This window comes from Macaca fascicularis, chromosome 15, assembly GCF_037993035.2.
Source record: "Macaca fascicularis isolate 582-1 chromosome 15, T2T-MFA8v1.1".
Taxonomy (NCBI): Eukaryota; Metazoa; Chordata; class Mammalia; order Primates; family Cercopithecidae; genus Macaca; species Macaca fascicularis.
In genome coordinates, this window is record NC_088389.1 from 95,839,514 (window position 1) to 95,858,183 (window position 18,670).

General features: G+C 33.1%; 1 protein-coding gene across 27 annotated transcripts in view; it reads left to right on the plus strand.

The window, feature by feature from the left end:
- RFX3 (regulatory factor X3) overlaps positions 1-18,670 on the plus strand; it is a 312,030-nt gene that overhangs the window by 226,033 nt on the left and 67,327 nt on the right. For 26 of the 27 annotated variants that reach the window (XR_012424754.1, XR_012424756.1, XR_012424755.1 and 23 more), the window contains 2 exons: positions 6,050-6,231; positions 11,001-11,120. Coding sequence is in view for 24 of the 27 variants with exons in the window: in XM_074017567.1 (XP_073873668.1) it covers positions 6,050-6,231; positions 11,001-11,120 (302 nt within the window). In the remaining 3 variants the exon portion in view is untranslated. Of the gene's footprint in view, positions 1-6,049; positions 6,232-11,000; positions 11,121-12,659; positions 12,713-18,670 lie in introns of those variants that run through there. The other variant, XM_074017577.1, reaches the window with a different exon arrangement.

Sequence of the window (18,670 nt, forward strand, 5' to 3'; positions counted from 1 at the left end):
CTAAAGATATTTTACATTCTGTGAACCTAACTGGTGATTTTATGTTGCGTAGAATTTTTTCAGTGGAGAGATTGGGTTTTTTAAAAAAAGTGTTATTAATATTTTAAATGTCAGTAAACTATGCTACCTTTATTTCTCACTACATAGGGCATAATATAGAATTATTTGAGGTTTGTGGGATTCTGTAAGGTGAACATGAATTCCACTTTATGGTGATTAGTTCCCTGATTTATCACTATCTCCACAGGATCAATTTTATTATATAAAAAAATGGGAGAAATTATTGATAATTTGCATCCCATATTTTTCCTGTTTCTAAAGAGGGGTGTTAATCATGACTTTTGAGGTGAAAAGTCTATTCTCATTCTATTTTGGAATATGGGTAAGCAAAGATTTCCTATTTTCTCTTTCTATATTTGCTTATTCACAGTAATTTTAAAAACTCTTATTAGGACTAAATAAGATAGATAATCCCCTCTCAGCAGAATCCAACTTGATTGCTTTGCTTTATACCTTTCCACACATTAGAAAATGGGGTGGGGTATTGAATTCTTATCCCATTTTCAACATATTCTTAAGAGAATTAACATGGTGGGAGTTATTTTAGTACCAGCATCTGTAATAGGCAGTTAGCAAATCTTTATTGTAAATGATAGTTCCAAGAAAGTAAGGATTTTTGTATGTTTTCTTCACCGGTGCATCCCTAGTGCCTAGAACGGTACCTAGTACATCATAGATACTCACTAAATATTTGCTGAATGAATTAAAAGAAACAATAAAAGGGATCAGGCCTTATGTTACCTTCATTATTTTAGGAATTCTAGGATGCCATTGCCAATCATGTATACATTTATTTGGAGACTCATATTCATTGTATTGTTTCCTTTGTTTTCAAGTTTGCTTCTAGTAGATGTATACGTGAACATCGTTGGTAAAGGGTGGTCTTGTTCTGGTATTCCATCTGAGTAAAGAATATATGGCCACTCTGTTATTTCTCTACAAGCAGCCTTCAGTTTAAGAGTAAATAACTCTTTTTTTCTCTAAACAATCTCATCTTTTAAAAAGTTCTTGCCAAGAGTGACATTGTTTGTCTCCTGGTATTTTAGAATGGTTCTTTGTATTTGGCTTTACAGAATTCTATTAGTCTGATAATTTTTTATTTAAATATTTTTGTTTCTTATTTTTTTATATATGAAGATGCTATAGGTAAGTGATGTATAGTCTGCCTAAATCAAATTTGAATATCTAATTATTTTCATTGCAGACTTAAGATTTTTTTATACTTTTTCTTGGTGTTAATTAATACAAATTAGTATTTAATGGTTGTGGTGTGTTCACTTGTTTACGAACTACTTATTTTACATTGTGAATTTGAATTCAGAAATGTTGTTAATTGTCCCCAATAATCGCATAAAATTTAAGGTTGTACATTTCTTTAAAATTCCATTTAAAGTTTATGAAAAGCTCTAGCCATCTATTTTATGTATTTCTCACAATCTGGCAAATAATTACTTCATGTTGTTTGCTAGTTTTAGCTACCAAAATACACTCAGCTCAAAGCAAAACCTTGTTTTTTTACTCACTTTTCATTGACTTTGCTGTATTGTAAATATAAGTTATTACAGAAATAAGGCCTGTCAAAATGCATATCATTAGTAAACTGAAATAAAAATGAATCCTGATGGGTAATAATCCATCTGGGAAAAAATGACAAATGTTATATTTAGATGTTAATTGGGCAGTGCAATATTTGTTTATTTTTATTTGTCAATCAGGATTTCCCTTTGGGAAAAATAGGAACCATTCATCTTTAATCTATCTTGATTAATACAGATTAAATGCAGAGGTTGAAAGATGCAGTTATCTTGGTTTCCACCCTTAAATGAGTATATGTTAGTTCATTAGTAGAATAATCAAGTTTTAAAGATAAAGGTTAAAAGTTCCTATGTTATTTTATGGGCTTTTGAAATAATTCCTTGTTATTTTACGGGTTTTTGAAGTCAGGAAACATTTTACAAGACATTTTATAAAAGAGCAAAACAAATAATAATTGTTTAGTTCTAAATTGCTGAATGTTAAGATTGGGGAATACTAATGTCCAAATACATTGTATTAAAGACAAAACCCAAGGAAGCAATATTTAACAGGCATTAACTTCCCTTGGGTAGCTCATGGAGCCTGTGCCTTTAGGTTGCACTTAAACTTACACAAAAACTTAACTGCCAAGTTTCTCTTACAATTAATGTAATGCTTTCTAATACTATGTTTTAGACACAAATGTCTGATTTATAATTCCATCACTGTATCAAAACGTAAAAGTTAAATACTGGCATATAGGATGGAGATTATAATCCCCAGCCAAAGTCTTATCTGGTGGATCCTTTTAAATCAATTTCTGTTAATACAGTGAATTTCTAGGAGATATAGCTCGAGGTGGGGCAGTTGTTGGCAGTCTTCCTAGCTGGGACCTGCAGGGCTACAGCAAATCCATCTCCATCCTTTTAGGGCTTTTACCTCCACTTGACTTCCTTATGCTCTCTCAACCTGCTCTCCAGGCATCTGGCAAGGAATACAGTTCCTCTTTCTGCATATATCGGGTAGGGAACAAAACGTAGCTTTGCTAGTGTCAAAGTAATAGTCATCAAAATACCTGTTCTTATACCATTTTTCAAACTAACTAGTGATTTATATAAATATATATGTATGTATATGCATGTATACATGTAAACAAACTGATTTTTTGAACTAGTTTGGAAATGAAGAAGAATTTAAACAGAATTAAACAGAATTTCTTCAGTTTAAGAATGTAAACTATATAAGACGAACAATCAGTTTATAAAACAGTGCAGATTTTTTGACTTACCTAGCCATTTCAGAGGCCTGCCTAGCCAATCCAGTAAAAGGTTCACTTCCTGTAAATTATTCAATTGGGATATAAGTAATATCATTTAGGCTTCTAAGTAGTTTGTACCAACATTTGCTATAATTATCTCACTATTTCTATGAAAAGTTTTCTTTATTAAGAGTGGGCTGATTAACCCATATATATATATATATATATGTATATAAATGTAAATATACTATTGGACTCAAAATATTTTATATTAAACTTTAATATTTGTACTTTTACTTTTATAAAAGGTAATTTATTACAGTATCCTTCAAATATTCTATTATTGGATTTTCTTTTTCAAATTTTGTAGTACAATTTTTAATCTACAAGATAATTCCTATGATCATGAAAAATAAGTAAGCTCTCATTTTTACATATTTGTCTTTATTTTTAAGTAATTAAATGATGCATGAAGACTAGTATACAAGTAGGGCAGTTTTTAAAATGTTTTATTTGTTTCTGGTTAATTAAAATTATTTTTATTTGCTTTTATCAGACTAAAATTACATTAATCTGTTTTTATTATTTGTATACTTTTGGTTGTAAAGTTCATATTATAATATTGACTAATTCCATTTCTGAAAAAAAAATGCCCTTTAAATTAAGATTTTTCTATATAGTATGTCTTCTGTTCATTAGCAAAGGAAGTAATATTGATTTATTCACTCAGAAGAAATCATACTATTATACGTTTGACAATATGCATTATTTTATGAGGATATGTAGATGTACATACAAACATATCTTTGGCGTTTTTAACTTACACATATTGTGTGTTCCATGCTTGTGGATGTGGAAACTTCATTAGTTTACTTGAAATATACTACTCTGTTTCAAAAAGTATTAACGTGTTTTATGTCTGCCTTTCCAGAATGTTTTTCTTTCATGTCTTCTTTATAGTCCTTTATATCAAAAACCTATATGCCTTTCTTTAATATATTAAGACTGCCAATAGAATGTGGTCAACCCTTGCTCTGTGTAGTATATGTACACAAAACAAGAACCAGCACTGTTGTACAGTACAGCTCACTAGGACTGCCATAACATCACTCAAGTGCTTCCCAATCTCAATCATTTTACCAAAGCATGTGGATGAAATATATGAATCAGGATTTTATTGCTGCATTTTATGTGTAGTCTCCCTCAGCTATACTCAAAACTAATAAAGTCTTAAAACTAAAGAAAAAAAAAAAAACACTAAAGATACGTGCTGTCCCACTGTTGTAGGCAAAATACTAATTTGAACCTCAGTAACTTAATTTCCCAATCAGACTGCCTTATCTCTTTTACACTAAATGAATATGTGTAGTAAACCTATTCTGTGTGTCACTTAGAATGCTCAGAAATCATGTTTAAGCGCCTCTGGACAACTTGTTTACTGACAATCAGGTTCCAGATGATTCATAACAAAATAGTTCTTCTGGCCCGTAATACTTTTATGTCATTGTAAAAATGAATGTTTATGTTGTGTAATCTTTTTAAACTTGTATAGGTCAGCCTTGTATATGTTAAGAGGTGTTATGTACATTTAAATGTGCATATTCATTCCTATATGTGCCCTGTGAAGGACTTCAGGTCTTTCTGATCAAAATTTGAATTTTATTTTTAAAAGTACTCTGGATTGTCTTGTAGATTTGGTGGCTATGTTTTGTAAGCCAACTATCAATATGGGTTTAATGACATACGTTTAATTACATAAACATCATGTAGGAATATTTGACATTAAAATGGTTTTTGGAAATTAGTTGTCATGACTAAAGTCAGTAATTCTGAAAATATTTTTAATGAATTTTTAAATTAAAAGTCTGAAAATTCAGGTTCTAAGTTTGATTGCAAATCTTAAAATATGTAAGCAAAATGGAGAAATTTTTTATTTATTTAGATGTTCATATTATCATTTTTAGCATTTCATTGGAAATTCCTGGAGGACAAGGATGAGATCACATTCATTTTTGCATCACTAGATTCCTGGCACATTACCTGGCTCATAGTTGGTGCTCAATAAATGAATTCTTTGGCTTCTAAAATTTATATTAACTTGAATTGTGTGTTAAATGTCAGCTCTTTATTACACCTGTCTTATATATGGCATGAAAATTTTTTTTTGAGACAAGTAATGTGAAGTATTTACTGCTTTTGTGAAACATTGGTCTGGAGTAATCAGGATATGTGAATTGGAAACCAGCTCAGGCATGGAAACAATATGTGACTTTGAGAAAGTAATTTAAGTCTATTTCAGTTCTCCTTTTATAAATAAATAAATGAATAAAAAATTTAATTTTGCTAATGTTAAAATTCAATAATACAGACTTGGATTCAATTTTCTAAAATTTTCTTGTACATCCAGTGCTTTAAAGATGTTTTTTTGTAATGTACACAGGACAACATAAAACTTTAAAATGTGAACATGGACTGAAAAAGTATTGCGTTACCCACTACCATTGCAGTGTGCCTTCCAAAATTATGAATAAACACAGTTTTGAGGCAGAAAAATTCAAATGGTTGTAATAAATGATTCATTTTCATTGCATGTAAACTCTTTGCCAATGTCTAGTTAGTTTATTTTCATTTGGGGACAAAATGACTGCATTTTGTCCTTTCTGCTTTCAGAATCTGTCCCAGTAGACCATATTGTTATTTTCTAGTGGTAATTTGAGATAAATAAATTAAAATTCTATAAAAATGAATATAACTTTAATATAAACACTGATACCAGGCAGGCTGCTGTTCATGTGTTATAACAAGCCAACACTAAAGACATCTTATGTACCATGCTACCAGGCTTGGTAACATGTTTTGTTCCGTAGCAATTATATTTCTGATATTTATGACCAGTTAATGGGATTATTTGAACTCCTTGAAGTGGTATCTATTTTCAAAATTGCAATCAATACAGAGAAAATTAGTATGTCTCTACATGTGCTTGAATATTTGAAGAAATGGATATTGTCTGAGATCCTTAGTGATGTTCAGCTATTTACAGTGTTTCTGAGCATTTTCAAAGGTAGATTACCAGCTTCTGAATTACAGTAGTTTACTCTATCATAAGACTTGATGAAGAACTTCTGAGTATTTCTGTATGTTGCGTTTGCAGTGTCTTGTAGAAATTTTGGCAAATTATGTGATTTGTCTGTTTACTGTGTCTTATTTCCCTAGCTCCAGTGGCTGTTGGACAATTACGAGACAGCAGAAGGAGTGAGCCTTCCCAGAAGCACTCTATACAACCACTACCTTCGACACTGTCAGGAACACAAACTGGACCCAGTCAATGCTGCCTCTTTTGGAAAATTAATAAGATCAATTTTTATGGGGCTACGAACCAGGAGATTGGGCACTAGGTTAGTATTGAAAAATAAGATCATAAACTAATCTCTGTTTTTCAAACTAGAGCAATTCAGTATATTGTTTAAACAAAAGTACTTGATTACAGACAATATGTAAGGAAATACGTAGAATGAGCTCAGTTTATAACATCCCCGGGAAAAGGAAAGGACGTTATTCAGTGACTATTTCCAAGCCAGAATTATATGTTGTCTAAAACATTAACCGAGCAAAGCTTTGAGAAGAGCTGATTCTCAAACTACATAGAAATTAGTAGACCAGCCTGTTAATGCAAGATTTGCATATGGTGCTTTAAGACACACACAAACACATACACACACACATAAAAAAATGTATTCTCTTATTGAAAGAAATCCTACTAATGATGATGCATTAAGTGACATAGTAAATGGAAAACTATGTATCTCTTAACTCTTGAAAACTTACATTTGTCTTTATAAATAATTGTTCAGTTAGAGTAAGAAGCTAAAGCAGAGTTTTTTCACTTGATTTCTGGAGACCAATTAAAAATCATTTGGTAAACTTGCAATATAGTGTTTTAAATTCCTCAGTGATAAGATAGTTGTATTTTACCTCTTATTAGCCCCTACTATTTTTTCTGCTTTTAATGTGAAACCATATGTGTGTGGAAGGAAAAGCATAGTATAGTTCAATTGAATTGAAACAATGTGAAGAAGTCATCTCTGGTTTTTCTTCCTTTGGAAATAAGAGTGTTTTCACCAACCGAAACATCATGAAAAGAATACTTAGAACTCTGGAGCTTCATTTTTGTCTTTCCATATTTCTATAAATTATCATAAGATAATTATTTTAAGTAGCTGGACAGAAGGCTATGGATGTTTTTAATTTCCTAACTCTTATAGAAATCATATAAAAAGTTAAAATAGAGATACTATACTATGCAACATTAGGTGATTTACACTTCATTAGCTATAAAGCACAACTTCAGAGTATTTTAGCAAAGAGGTTTTTTGTTGGCTTTTTTTTTTCTTTGTTTGTTTGTTTTTTTGAGATGGAGTCTCATTCTGTTGCCAGGCTGGAGTACAGTGGCACAATCTCTTCACTGCAACCTCCGCCTCGCAGGTTCAAGTGATTCTCCTGCCTCAGCCTCCCGAGTAGCTGAGACTACAGGTGTGCGCCACCACGTCCAGCTAATTATTGTATTTTTAGTAGAGATGGGGTTTCACCATATTAGCCCAGATGGTCTCCATCTCTTTGGTGATCCACCTGCCTCGGCCTCCCAAAGTGAAGAGTTTTTAATCTTAATAAAATAAGCACAGCCTTAGTAATTGACTGCATTAAAAATGTATACCAAAAAGAAGAGTGAGTGTTGTGGGGAGAAAAGATTGATCTTTTTGTCACCATCACAAGACTCATAGCTAGGACCCCTACAGCAAAAGATTAACAAGCGAAAAGCATACAAATTTGTTTAATATAAGTTTTACATGACTGGGTGCCTTCAGAAATGAAGGCCCAAAGAAACAGAGAGAACTGTATGTATTTTATGCAGTCTGATGAAGTGAATAGTTCTGGAGAAATTGGACAGAAAGGAGTATGATCTCATGGTTCTAGAGGTATGATCTAATGGTTCTAATCTGGGGGAGACTAAGCAAGGCCTGTTTTGTTTTGTTTTTGTTTTTGTTTTATTTTTTGAGAAGGAGTCTCGCTCTGTAGCCCAGGCTGGAGTGCAGTGGCCTGATCTCAGTTCATTGCAACCTCTGCCCCCTAGGTTCAAGTGATTCTCCCTGCCTCAGCCTCCCGAGTAACCCCGGTTACAGGCGCCCCCCCACCCACCCACTGCGCCCAGATAATTTGTGTTTTTAGTAGAGATGGGGTTTCGCCATGTTGGCCAGGCTGGTCTCAAACTTCTGACCTCAGGTGATCCACCCGCCTCGGCCTCCCAACATCGTGGGATTATAGGCGTGAGCCACCGCATCCGGCCCAGCAAGACCTGTTTGTTCAGATTTTTCTGCATCCCTGTGTCTTCAAAAGTAAAAACGTTCTTTTCTGCAAGGTATAGGAGGACCCCTCTGGAATGAGGGTCCCATTACCTGTTTTCAGGAGAAAGTAAGCTAGGTTTTATGGCCTGCTTCAGAGGAGAAGGAGTGAGGGGAATTTTTTCTAGTTTCTGTGGCCTGCTTCTGTTGTTTCCTCAAATGCCAAGGTGCCATAGTTTGGGATAGCATGTCCTAAACCTCTTCACTGTCTCAGTCTTATGAGATTTACAAGGCCTGTATCTATTCAAAGCATGAATTATTGCTTTCCGGTTGCATTTTAAGTGATTATACAGCTTTTAGATTGCTGAAGGTTTAGCTCTCTCATAAATATGTTTCCTTCTTTCTATACTTCAAAAGATAGTATATTTTAAACTGAAGAATATGATTGTCTATTCACACTAAAGGAATAGCTTTCATTCCCTTGAGAAAAGCTTTTTGTTTCTATAGTATTTTTTTTTTCCCAAAACCACAAAAATCATTATTTGGGGACCTAACCTACTATCTCCTAGCTGGTGGCTCTGCAGTTATGCATACCGTGCCAATATTTTGAAACTCTGGGCTTTATTCAACATTCTAATAGCTGTATTGTTGTGCTTCTTTTGTTACTGAAAGGGATTTCAATGGGTCCTATTTTGAGGCTCCGTTCAAACCTTGAAACACGTCTTTAAAATAGAAAGGGACAAAATTGGGGTTGTTTGGTTTTGTGAATGGGTAGAATCCATACTCTGTAAGTACATATTGCAGTATTGCAGCTTTTACCTTCTGATGTTCTGGGTTCCTCCCACCTGCCACTATGTAACAATTATGAATTATGTCTCCTGTTTGTTTTTTTTAATTGTATGTAGTGTTTGCAATTAGGTTTGTGAAGCGAAGCCTAGAAAAATAAGGAGAAAATAAGTACTATGGAGGGAGTTTAAAGAAATGAAGTGTTACGAAGATAGAATTCTAATGTAGAAAAACTGGCAATTGTAGGAGTAAGGTACTAGACATTCTTTCTACCATAGAAACTGTTTTGCGTTTACTTTCTACTCCTAATCCAAGGAACAGATGGAAAATTAATGTAAATCATGAGGCAAACTAAATCAAATACTTTTTTTAAAAAGTGAACTATATGTAAAACTATTATTAATATTATCCATCAATAAAATAATCTGGTGAAACCACTCAAACCAGAACCAGATCTTTTCTAAAGTTTTTGGACCTTAGTAAACAAAAAGTAAATCAAATCACTGTTTTAAACAAAGGCAAATAAAAAGGTGCCTTTTGTTAGATCCCATCTCCAGGTTAAGTTTGAGTAAAGAAGACCATGGATATACTTCTCTCCCCCAGCCATTCCCAATGAAATAAAAAGAACCTCTCCCAACCCAACTAAAATGTTAATTTGTAGGAAAGGCACCCCATCTATTTGAGGTCTCACAAGAGAGATGTCATTTTCCTCTGTAGTTTTGTCTTGTAAGTAATGCCTCCTGCTTCCTACCCTACCTCCACTCCTTAGTGTCCCCCAGTTTGTACAGGAGAACACCACAAATTGGGTATGTGGAATTTTTTGGTTTGGCTTATTGCACCTTTCTGCAGTGGATTTTCAAGACAAGATCTAATCTCTGCAAGTGGAAGGCCTTGCTTTACGGTCATTAAGTTTCTTTATCTGCTTTATTGTGCTGAAAGCATGTAGATATTTGGATGCCCTGCATTTTTTTTAAACTAGCGGTATAATTTATGTAATATGATTTTAATGTCTTCAAATATGTATAAGGTTCATTTAATATATGTTTTTAAATCTTGGAAGTACAATTCTGCCCTATTTTTATAAAAAATATTTAATCCATACTCTTCTTGCATTTCTTTTTGTAAATGGAAGAAAAAATTGGAAAAAGCACTGATGTATTGCCATATATGGACTTGTGAAAAACTACTATTTTCTCTTTGCAAGAATTTACATATGTAAGATGATATTTTGCAAGAATTTGCAAATTCCATTCAGAGCAAAACTTTATCATTTCTAATAGCAAACATGGTCTTTCTCATGAACATGGCGAAATTGTGACATTTTTATTCCAGGTGGAAATTTGCCATTTTCATAGAGAAATTTCCCCATGTCTGTTGTGACAAATCCTATTTAGCCTGCAGAACTGATACAAATCCATAAAAACAGAAACTAATAAAATGTGTTTCAAAATCAGTAGATTAAAGACTTACTTTCTTTTTAGGTTTCAAAATATTAAGTAAGTCTTTACCACAACATTTTGTAACAATTAAGTTATCTTACTTCATCATCACTGAAGTAAAGAGAAAAATGTCGAACTTATCCAGGAAAGTAGAATTAAGATTTTTTTTCTTTGTTCTGTATACATACTTTACAATGAATGCGTATTCACTGACTGATTTTTGTTGGCCTGTTAACTAATTTTTACTGGCTAAAAACTTTTTTCCTATCTTTACCCTTCTTAACTAAATTTAAAATAGATATTTGAAAATGAAATGTAATTTGTATAGAACAAATGGACTGTTTGACTAATATTTAAGTGAAAGTTTATGAACAAATATCTTTAGCAGGGCCTTTAGCTGATTGATTTAGACTCTTATTTTGATTCTTCAAATTTTATCACCATAAAAACATAAAAGTATTCAGAACAGGTTAATCATAATATATAACATTAATATACTGTTTTTACCAAATTTTTCCAAGTGTGAAGTTTAATGGACATCCCATGTGATTAATATTAGTTTGACTGACTTTTGTTTCTAATGTTTCTTGTTCGCTAATGAAGAGGAAACTCCAAATACCACTACTATGGGATTCGTGTCAAGCCAGATTCCCCTCTTAATCGTCTGCAAGAAGACATGCAGTATATGGCTATGAGGCAACAACCCATGCAGCAGAAACAAAGGTAGACTCTGACATTATCGTTGATATGTCCAAGCTATGTATTTCTTAGTTGTTCGGGTCTCCTTTTTTCTGAACAAATACCTAAGTATAAAAGAATGTTCTTATTGTTGGCATGCTTTCACTACAGATAGTTCTTAAATATGATTTAGAATTTCAGTGATCCCGCCTGTTTTCCAAATTTTTAAAAATTACTTATCAGTCAGCCTGTTTGGTCCCTTTTAAGTGTGACATCCCAAACTGTTCAGACAGGGAAATGAAACACAAACATAAGGAGCAAACCCAAGCAAATACCAACTGGAGAAATTGGTTTCAGTATTCATGAGCTTCTGACTTGCTATTCTGCACATCCCTCAAGTCATTCTTTTTGACACAGTATGAATTTTTGCAGAATGTTTGGGATGTCTTACATTTGCTTTGAATCCAACTTTCATAGATACAGAATTGCTGATATTAGAGTTGTAAGAGATCTCAAGCATTCATGAATGGATGGATGGATGATGGATGGATGGACGTATGGACAGATGGATGGATGGATGAATAGAATCATAGATCTTAGAATTGAAAAATATGTTAGTCTAGTCTGGCCTTAAAACCTTATGACAATCAAAGCATTAATAGTCTCTGTTTTTTTCAGATGAGTCCCAGAGAGGTTAAATGATTTGCACAAGCCCATAATGAAGTTGCATAGCCAAAAGGGCCTTCAAGTCCCATGTGACTTATGTCACAATTTAGAGTAAATAAAATGAAAAAATCCTTTCCTCTTTACCAGCATAGCTCAACCAAGACAGTAGTTACGATTTTTCTTTTCAAGTGAGCATGCAGAATTAGGTAGGAGAAAGGAGGCCTCTGCATAGGTCCCAATGTAATGATCTGTAGTGATTAGTTGCCTTGGCCACATCTCCCCATCCATGCTAGTTCACTCAGAAGCATTAACTCTAAGATAATGTCAGAGAAAAGAATGTATCACACAGTAATTGTATACTATTTAGTCAGCCAATACTGATTGAGTCTCTACCATGTGTTAAACCCTGCATGCAGAGATAAGACACAGTTCTATGTTTGAAGAGTTAAAAAATTAGAAGGGGAGGCACATGGAGAATGGGAAAAAAATGGAAGGCAGTCTGGGAAGTGCTGAAATAAAACTTTGATCAAGGAACTATCACAATACAGAGGAGTTTTCAGGAAACTCTGGGAGAAAGGGAGATTGGGAAGTTTCTAGAGAAAGTGCTATTTGAGTAGGAACTTAGAGAAGTCATAAAAAGAGAAATATTGAAGCAGAAGGAAAATTCACCTAGGGGTGAAGTCCATGATGTCTGTGGTAAATGGTCCATGATATATTTAGTGAGGTTGGTATTACAGAAGGAGAATCAAGGAGTTAATTGAGTAGTTTAGTGGGAGATGAGATCTTAAAAGTAGTTTGGATCATATATTAAGGGATTTGCTTGTATGTAAAGCTAATAAGTTTGTTCTTTGTGCAGAACATAGCTTTGAAGCTATGTAAGGCTTTGAAGCAAAACAATGAAACTTTGATTTTTTCTAGAGAGATGACTTTTTGATTTTGGGCAAGACATATTTAATGGAAAGAGACTGGAGGTAAGGATACTTGTTAAGTGGTTTTTTAACACAGTCATAATTTCCAGTGTAAGTTTACCAGACTGAAGACTCAGTTCAAGATTGGCTATTATATAAAAGGTATCTTAAAGGTTTTAGATTTTTTTTATTACAGATTCTCAATCTTATTTTTTAATTGCTGATTCTTATTTTTTGATGTACAGCCAGTGAAAAATAAGGTCTCTGAAAAAAATAGTAAAATAAATTATAGACTAGTACCTCATAGAGTTGGATAGTACCTCATAGAGTTTGTGTGAGTTGCAATAAATTGTTACTGTTTTGGATTATGATTGCTTTTTGCATCTGTTAATGGCAGCACTTATAGCCTTTACTTTCTGGTGTGATTTCTGCACTCATGCATAGCAGCACTACACAGTGGAGATGATGGTGAAATCAAGAAAAAGAAAGTTTGCTTCAGAAATAACATATACTCAAACTTAAGTATGAATAAAAACTTAATAAATTATACCTAGGAATTGAAGCCCATTATTTGACTGCAAGGAATCTCCTGTGATTTAACTATAAGGAATTCTAGCAAGCTTTCATAGAAACAGAAGCCTTCAAGGGACATTCTTTATAAAAAACCTGAGTTACATAAGTAAAGCCTAGGACTTTCTGTGGTCTCCTCATGAAACAGATTCTATAAAGATTAGCAAGCCATAAAAACCCCTACCTTTTCAGGATAGTGGTACTTGAGTTTGAAAACAGATAAAATATGGAGACGTTTGAGAAATGATATAAAAATCTCAGTAGTATTAATAAATTGAGTTTGATTGTTATTTCTTGTGAAACAAAAATGTGAAAGAGCCATAAAAGTACTGAAACTTCCTTTAATTTGTTGGGTTTTTTGAATGATACAAGTTTAGGATTATAGACAGTTGCTCTTAAAATGGTATCTTGCTAATTGATTGCATCTTGCTAATTGAATGCAGTGTTAGTGTTGCCAATTGCATGGGTCTCTCTTATAGGGCAGCAGGAGTCTTCTGTGGTCTCTCTGAAGGAATCTGTCCACTGACAACACTTAACTGAAACCAATTACCCTGTTGTGCAGAAATATTTAGACAGGAAAGAAGGAGTTTCTTTTCATGGGTGTGTACATAGGCTAATTTAAGAATATTTGTTGAAAACAATGGGAAAAGAACTTCTTAAAATATATTTTATGGCTTAAAAAATTTTTTAATGATGATTTCAAAATTCAAATGATTCTGCTGAATACAGTAAAAATTATGTAAAGAGACTGCCAGTCTCTTGCAAAAATACAAATGACATGTGAAAGGTTTAAAGTATAAAATAGAAGATATTTCAAAATATTCACATTATTTGAATACTTGAAGGTTTATTAAATGTATCCATGTGTGCTTATCTTTCATAATGTAGATTTATGTTTTATATGTTATAGTGAAGAAATGCAAGTCTATGCAGTGATTATTTTGTTAATTGAATTCAACTTTTGGAACTCAATTTGTACATTTTTCTTGTGAATTTGGAATTATTGTTACTGTAGGGATAATAGTGATTATTGTTTTTATATAGCTCACAATTTCTTGAGCTCCTTTATGTAAGGTATCACTTGAAGGTTTGATAGGGTGGTAGAGGAGATCTCCATTTATCTATAAATCCAGTTCCCAGCAATACAACTGTATGGAACATAGCCATGAGTCTGAAAATAAATGTAAACAACTTCTGATTGGAAAGCAGATGTCACAGAGCCTGCAGTTTCACTTAGTTGAAAAGATGAAGCCATTCTCAAGCCATTTTACCTAAAATAAAGGAGATTAGAACCCACTTGGTTCACAGACAATCATGAACTATGACAGCTGGCAAGAAGAAATACAAGTAGACAGGCTCTTCTGTTTACTTTAAAGTTATTCAGTACAACAGTTTGTGGACACTCTGTGGAGGGGCAAATGGACTTAGGCACTCCAGTAGATACTTCAAATATCACTCTAATGACTAAAATCTAGCCTAACACAATATAACAACTGCTTTGCGTATTGATGGCATTATGGGTAATCAGGGAGAGGTAAAATACCATGGTCTTTAAGGAGGCAGGAGAATGTGTAACAGTTTTTGTAAAAAAAACTTCTATTAAAAATACTTCATATGAAAATAATTTTTTTGCACTGAAATGAGGTGATCTTCAGTTTTTGATGAAATTCACTCATGGACTAATTTGTTTACCCTAATTTAGATAATAAGTAAGTTAGATTATTTAGAGCAAAAAGGAGATCAGTAATTTCCAGCTCTCCAAACCAAGTACAATGTTTGCTGCAGTTTATTTTTAATAATGAAAATAAGTACATAGAGAGTATTGACACATATATTTTAGATATTTTTCCAAATTCCAGTAGTGAGAGCCAAATACTTTTGATAATGTGCTTGGCTGTGTTTGATCCCAGTAGCCGTTCTCAAAATATTAAATGTCATTTGTCATTTCTTCAACAAATACTTATCAATTGTTACTTGCATAACAATCTGTCAATCACATCTGAAAGACATAACACAGAATCATAGAGTGTTAGAGATGGAAGGAAGAGATCACCTAGTCCAACTTACCCTCTTAATGAGAAAACCGAAGTCCATAAAGTTTAAATAACTTATCCATAGTCATATAGCAACCAGGATAAGAACGCTTGTCTTTATTCTCATGAGACTTCCACCCTCAATGAAGTAAGATAACCCAAACAGAAACACACATGTAATAAAATTTTTTGCATATGAAATAAAGGGAGAAATCACATTTTAATGAGTATGTTTCAAGTAATTGAGGAAATGTACTACCTCCTGCCTCTTTTCATGGTCTCTTCACGGCAATTGGATTCTGTGAAAGAATAAATCTTTCTTTCACAGGATGTGAAGTAAGAATGTCACTAAGAAGAGAGAAGAGAGGTCATTTAGAAAGATGGTACAGCAAGGCTACTTTTGTTTTGGCTGTAGATAGATGTAAAAGTATGCACATTCTTTTAGAAGTGAGAGGAAATTTAAGAACTTTTATCATTAGATGGCCTTTCTTAATATAGGGTTCAAAGACTAGTTAAACGAACCCTATATTTAGAATTGGAAAATGGGGAATTGAGTACAGACTACATGGGCACTTCTACAGAGTGTATGAGTTAACCTCACTGAGCCTCAGGTTCTTCATCTGCGAAATAGAAATTCATGATAGACTATCTCACAGATTGTTTTGAAGTTCAAGTGGAATTAAAGTATCTGAAATTTTGTTTAATAACTGGAAGTGTTCAAGTGTTAGATAATTATTATTGGGATCACTATTATATGATGAGTACTGGAGAAAAATATCTTTCTTACGGAATATTTAGTGTTTTGAAGGAGAATGAAGCCTGGCAGTTGGTCAAATTGGGCTTCCATTTCTCTATACCTCTAGGCTAGTGGTTTCTAACTTTGATTGATGTTAATAGTTTATCATTCCTTTCCTAGACATTAATGCCCTGGGGTCATTACAGAGTTAAACATCTAGTGCTGGTAAATTGCTCTGAAGCAGCTGAGGGAGGCAGGAGTCTTTAGTGAGAAAATAATCAGGTGCCTGTGTAATTGGCTTTTGGATACAACTAAGGAATGTTGGCATTAAGATATTTAATGTTCACCATGCCACTGCTCTTGTCCCTGATGTAATAATCGTCTTTTCCATTGAAGAGAGGAGAAACATAAATAATCATAATTCAATAACTACCAAACTATAGTAATTTATGCAGTTTGTTAATAATAACAGTCACCACTTATGCTCCTAAGTAGTATTTATTGAACGTTTAAAATGTTTTTCAGTAAACACATTACACGCAAGATCTCATTTGGCAATTATATTGTTACTTACTAATAAGGAAACTGAGGACCACTTAATTTTGCTGTATTCAAGAAACTCACTAATTTATTCTTTCCTAGATAGAGCCTCAGATGCCTTTTTTGTTGTTGTTGTTATTGTTTATCTCTTGGCATCAGATGGAGCCAGATTGTCATTCTCTAAATAAAGAAGGTGGGAAAGGGTAAGAGATAAAAGAAGTGTCATGCATACTTGTAGCAAGAATATATCAGTTCTATACAGCTAACCATAAACCACCTATGCTTAGAGGACTCAATGAAGAAATTCATGAGATCAGGGAATCATGTCTTTCTCTTTCAGCACTGCATCCTCAGCACCTGGGAGAGCTCTAAGCACATTGTCAGTGCTCTCTAAATATTTGTTGAATGAATGTCCCACAACTCTGATTTTCGCCAGCAGCTTCAACCGCCTCCTTTACCTGCTGCAATTAACATATAGCCCGTTTCAATTTAATTGTTTCTACCTCTTCTTGCCCAATTATAGATGTAAAGCTAATGAAGAGACAAATAGAGAGCCACCAATAAGAATTGAAGAGATGGAATACCTATATTAACCAGCAGGGTTGATGTTAAAAGTCATTTGGATGTATTATGAATATATTCATTGTGACATCAAAGTTAGTTACTATTCTAAAAGAATGGAACTCTTCATATTTACTATTTTCTTCTGATCCATTAGTGTTTATATCACTTGGTTCATTTCAGACATGAAGTCATCTAAAGACTTTCTGGGACAGTTTTTTTCCAAAGAAGATTACAGTATTCCAGTAGAAAATTCTAGCCTCCTGACCTTGTTCTGAGCTCAGTATTTCAATTTATTCATGCAAATAAAATGATTGTGTAATTTCTGGAATTACAAAACATAATGATGATTCCTTTTGCCTGTACAGTTTATATTTTGTGTTTTGCATGTGCATTTTTCAGCCATTTTGAAAGGATTTTCCAAATGTTTCATTTAATCTGTTGAAAATCCTTCCACCTGGTGTTGTTAGTTGAATGTAATGGTAAATATGTACCATTCTTGCCTTCCATTGGACTGTTTTAGTATCCATGTGTGTGGGACTGACAGAATGTTACTTTTACAATAGAGTTACAACTCTCCAAGTCCTAAATGGCAGCTATGACTAACCCCATGGAGGAAGATTCCTAATTATTTTCTAATTTTTCTGTGTTAATGACAGATTTTATGCATACAGTCAGCTATTAAAGCATTAGAGTTTCTTTTATTTCTTAATCATTAACAACTTTAGCACTGATTGCCCATAGAGTTCCAAGCTGTTAAAATTATCATTTGCCTCTTACTAATTTTGAAACCAGGAGCTGTTTCATTATTTGATAAAGCACAGGTCTTTCTCAGAGCACACACAATGCAAGAGTACTAAGAGTTTACTCTGGGTAAACCGAATCTAAAAATAATTAATTTGTAAAGTAAATGGAAGTAAAGGGAGGAAAATACTCTTAAATATTTAAAAATTCAGTATTTTTAAAGGATTCAACAGAAAGGGTTTTTTGTTTGGCTTTTTTTTTTCCCCAACAGAAAGCTCACCTTCTCCACATATGGTAGATTTGATAAAGTTTACGGTGATTATTTTATGAAGAGTATAGAGAGTCAGAAAATCTACATGTCATGTTTCAATGCTAAAATGTCAGTTGAAATTCAACCAAGGTTAACATAATGTAGAATTATTATGTGAGCCAACAGAATGTAAAAGACATCTTGGAAAAATTATTTTTATACCCAGCATTTTAAAAACCATGTGCCTATAGTGGCCTACCCATAATACAGTATGTGTTCAATAAATATTTGTTAAATTGATTTGATATATGTACAAAATCAGTTGATGATATGATAAAATCAAGCATGTTACCTTAAACATTTATTCATTCAAATATATTTATTGTACATTCCAAATACAGTTTTTTGAGAAAAATTAAAAATTGATGACTTATTTTATTTAAAATGATGTGGTTTTTAAAAAAAATATTATTTGATGTATTTCTACAACATTGGGCTGAAGGAATCTATTTGGGACCAACAGCCTCCTATGGACTAGGGCTGTACAACCTACTTAAGAAATACCTCAGAGACTTGTTACAATAACC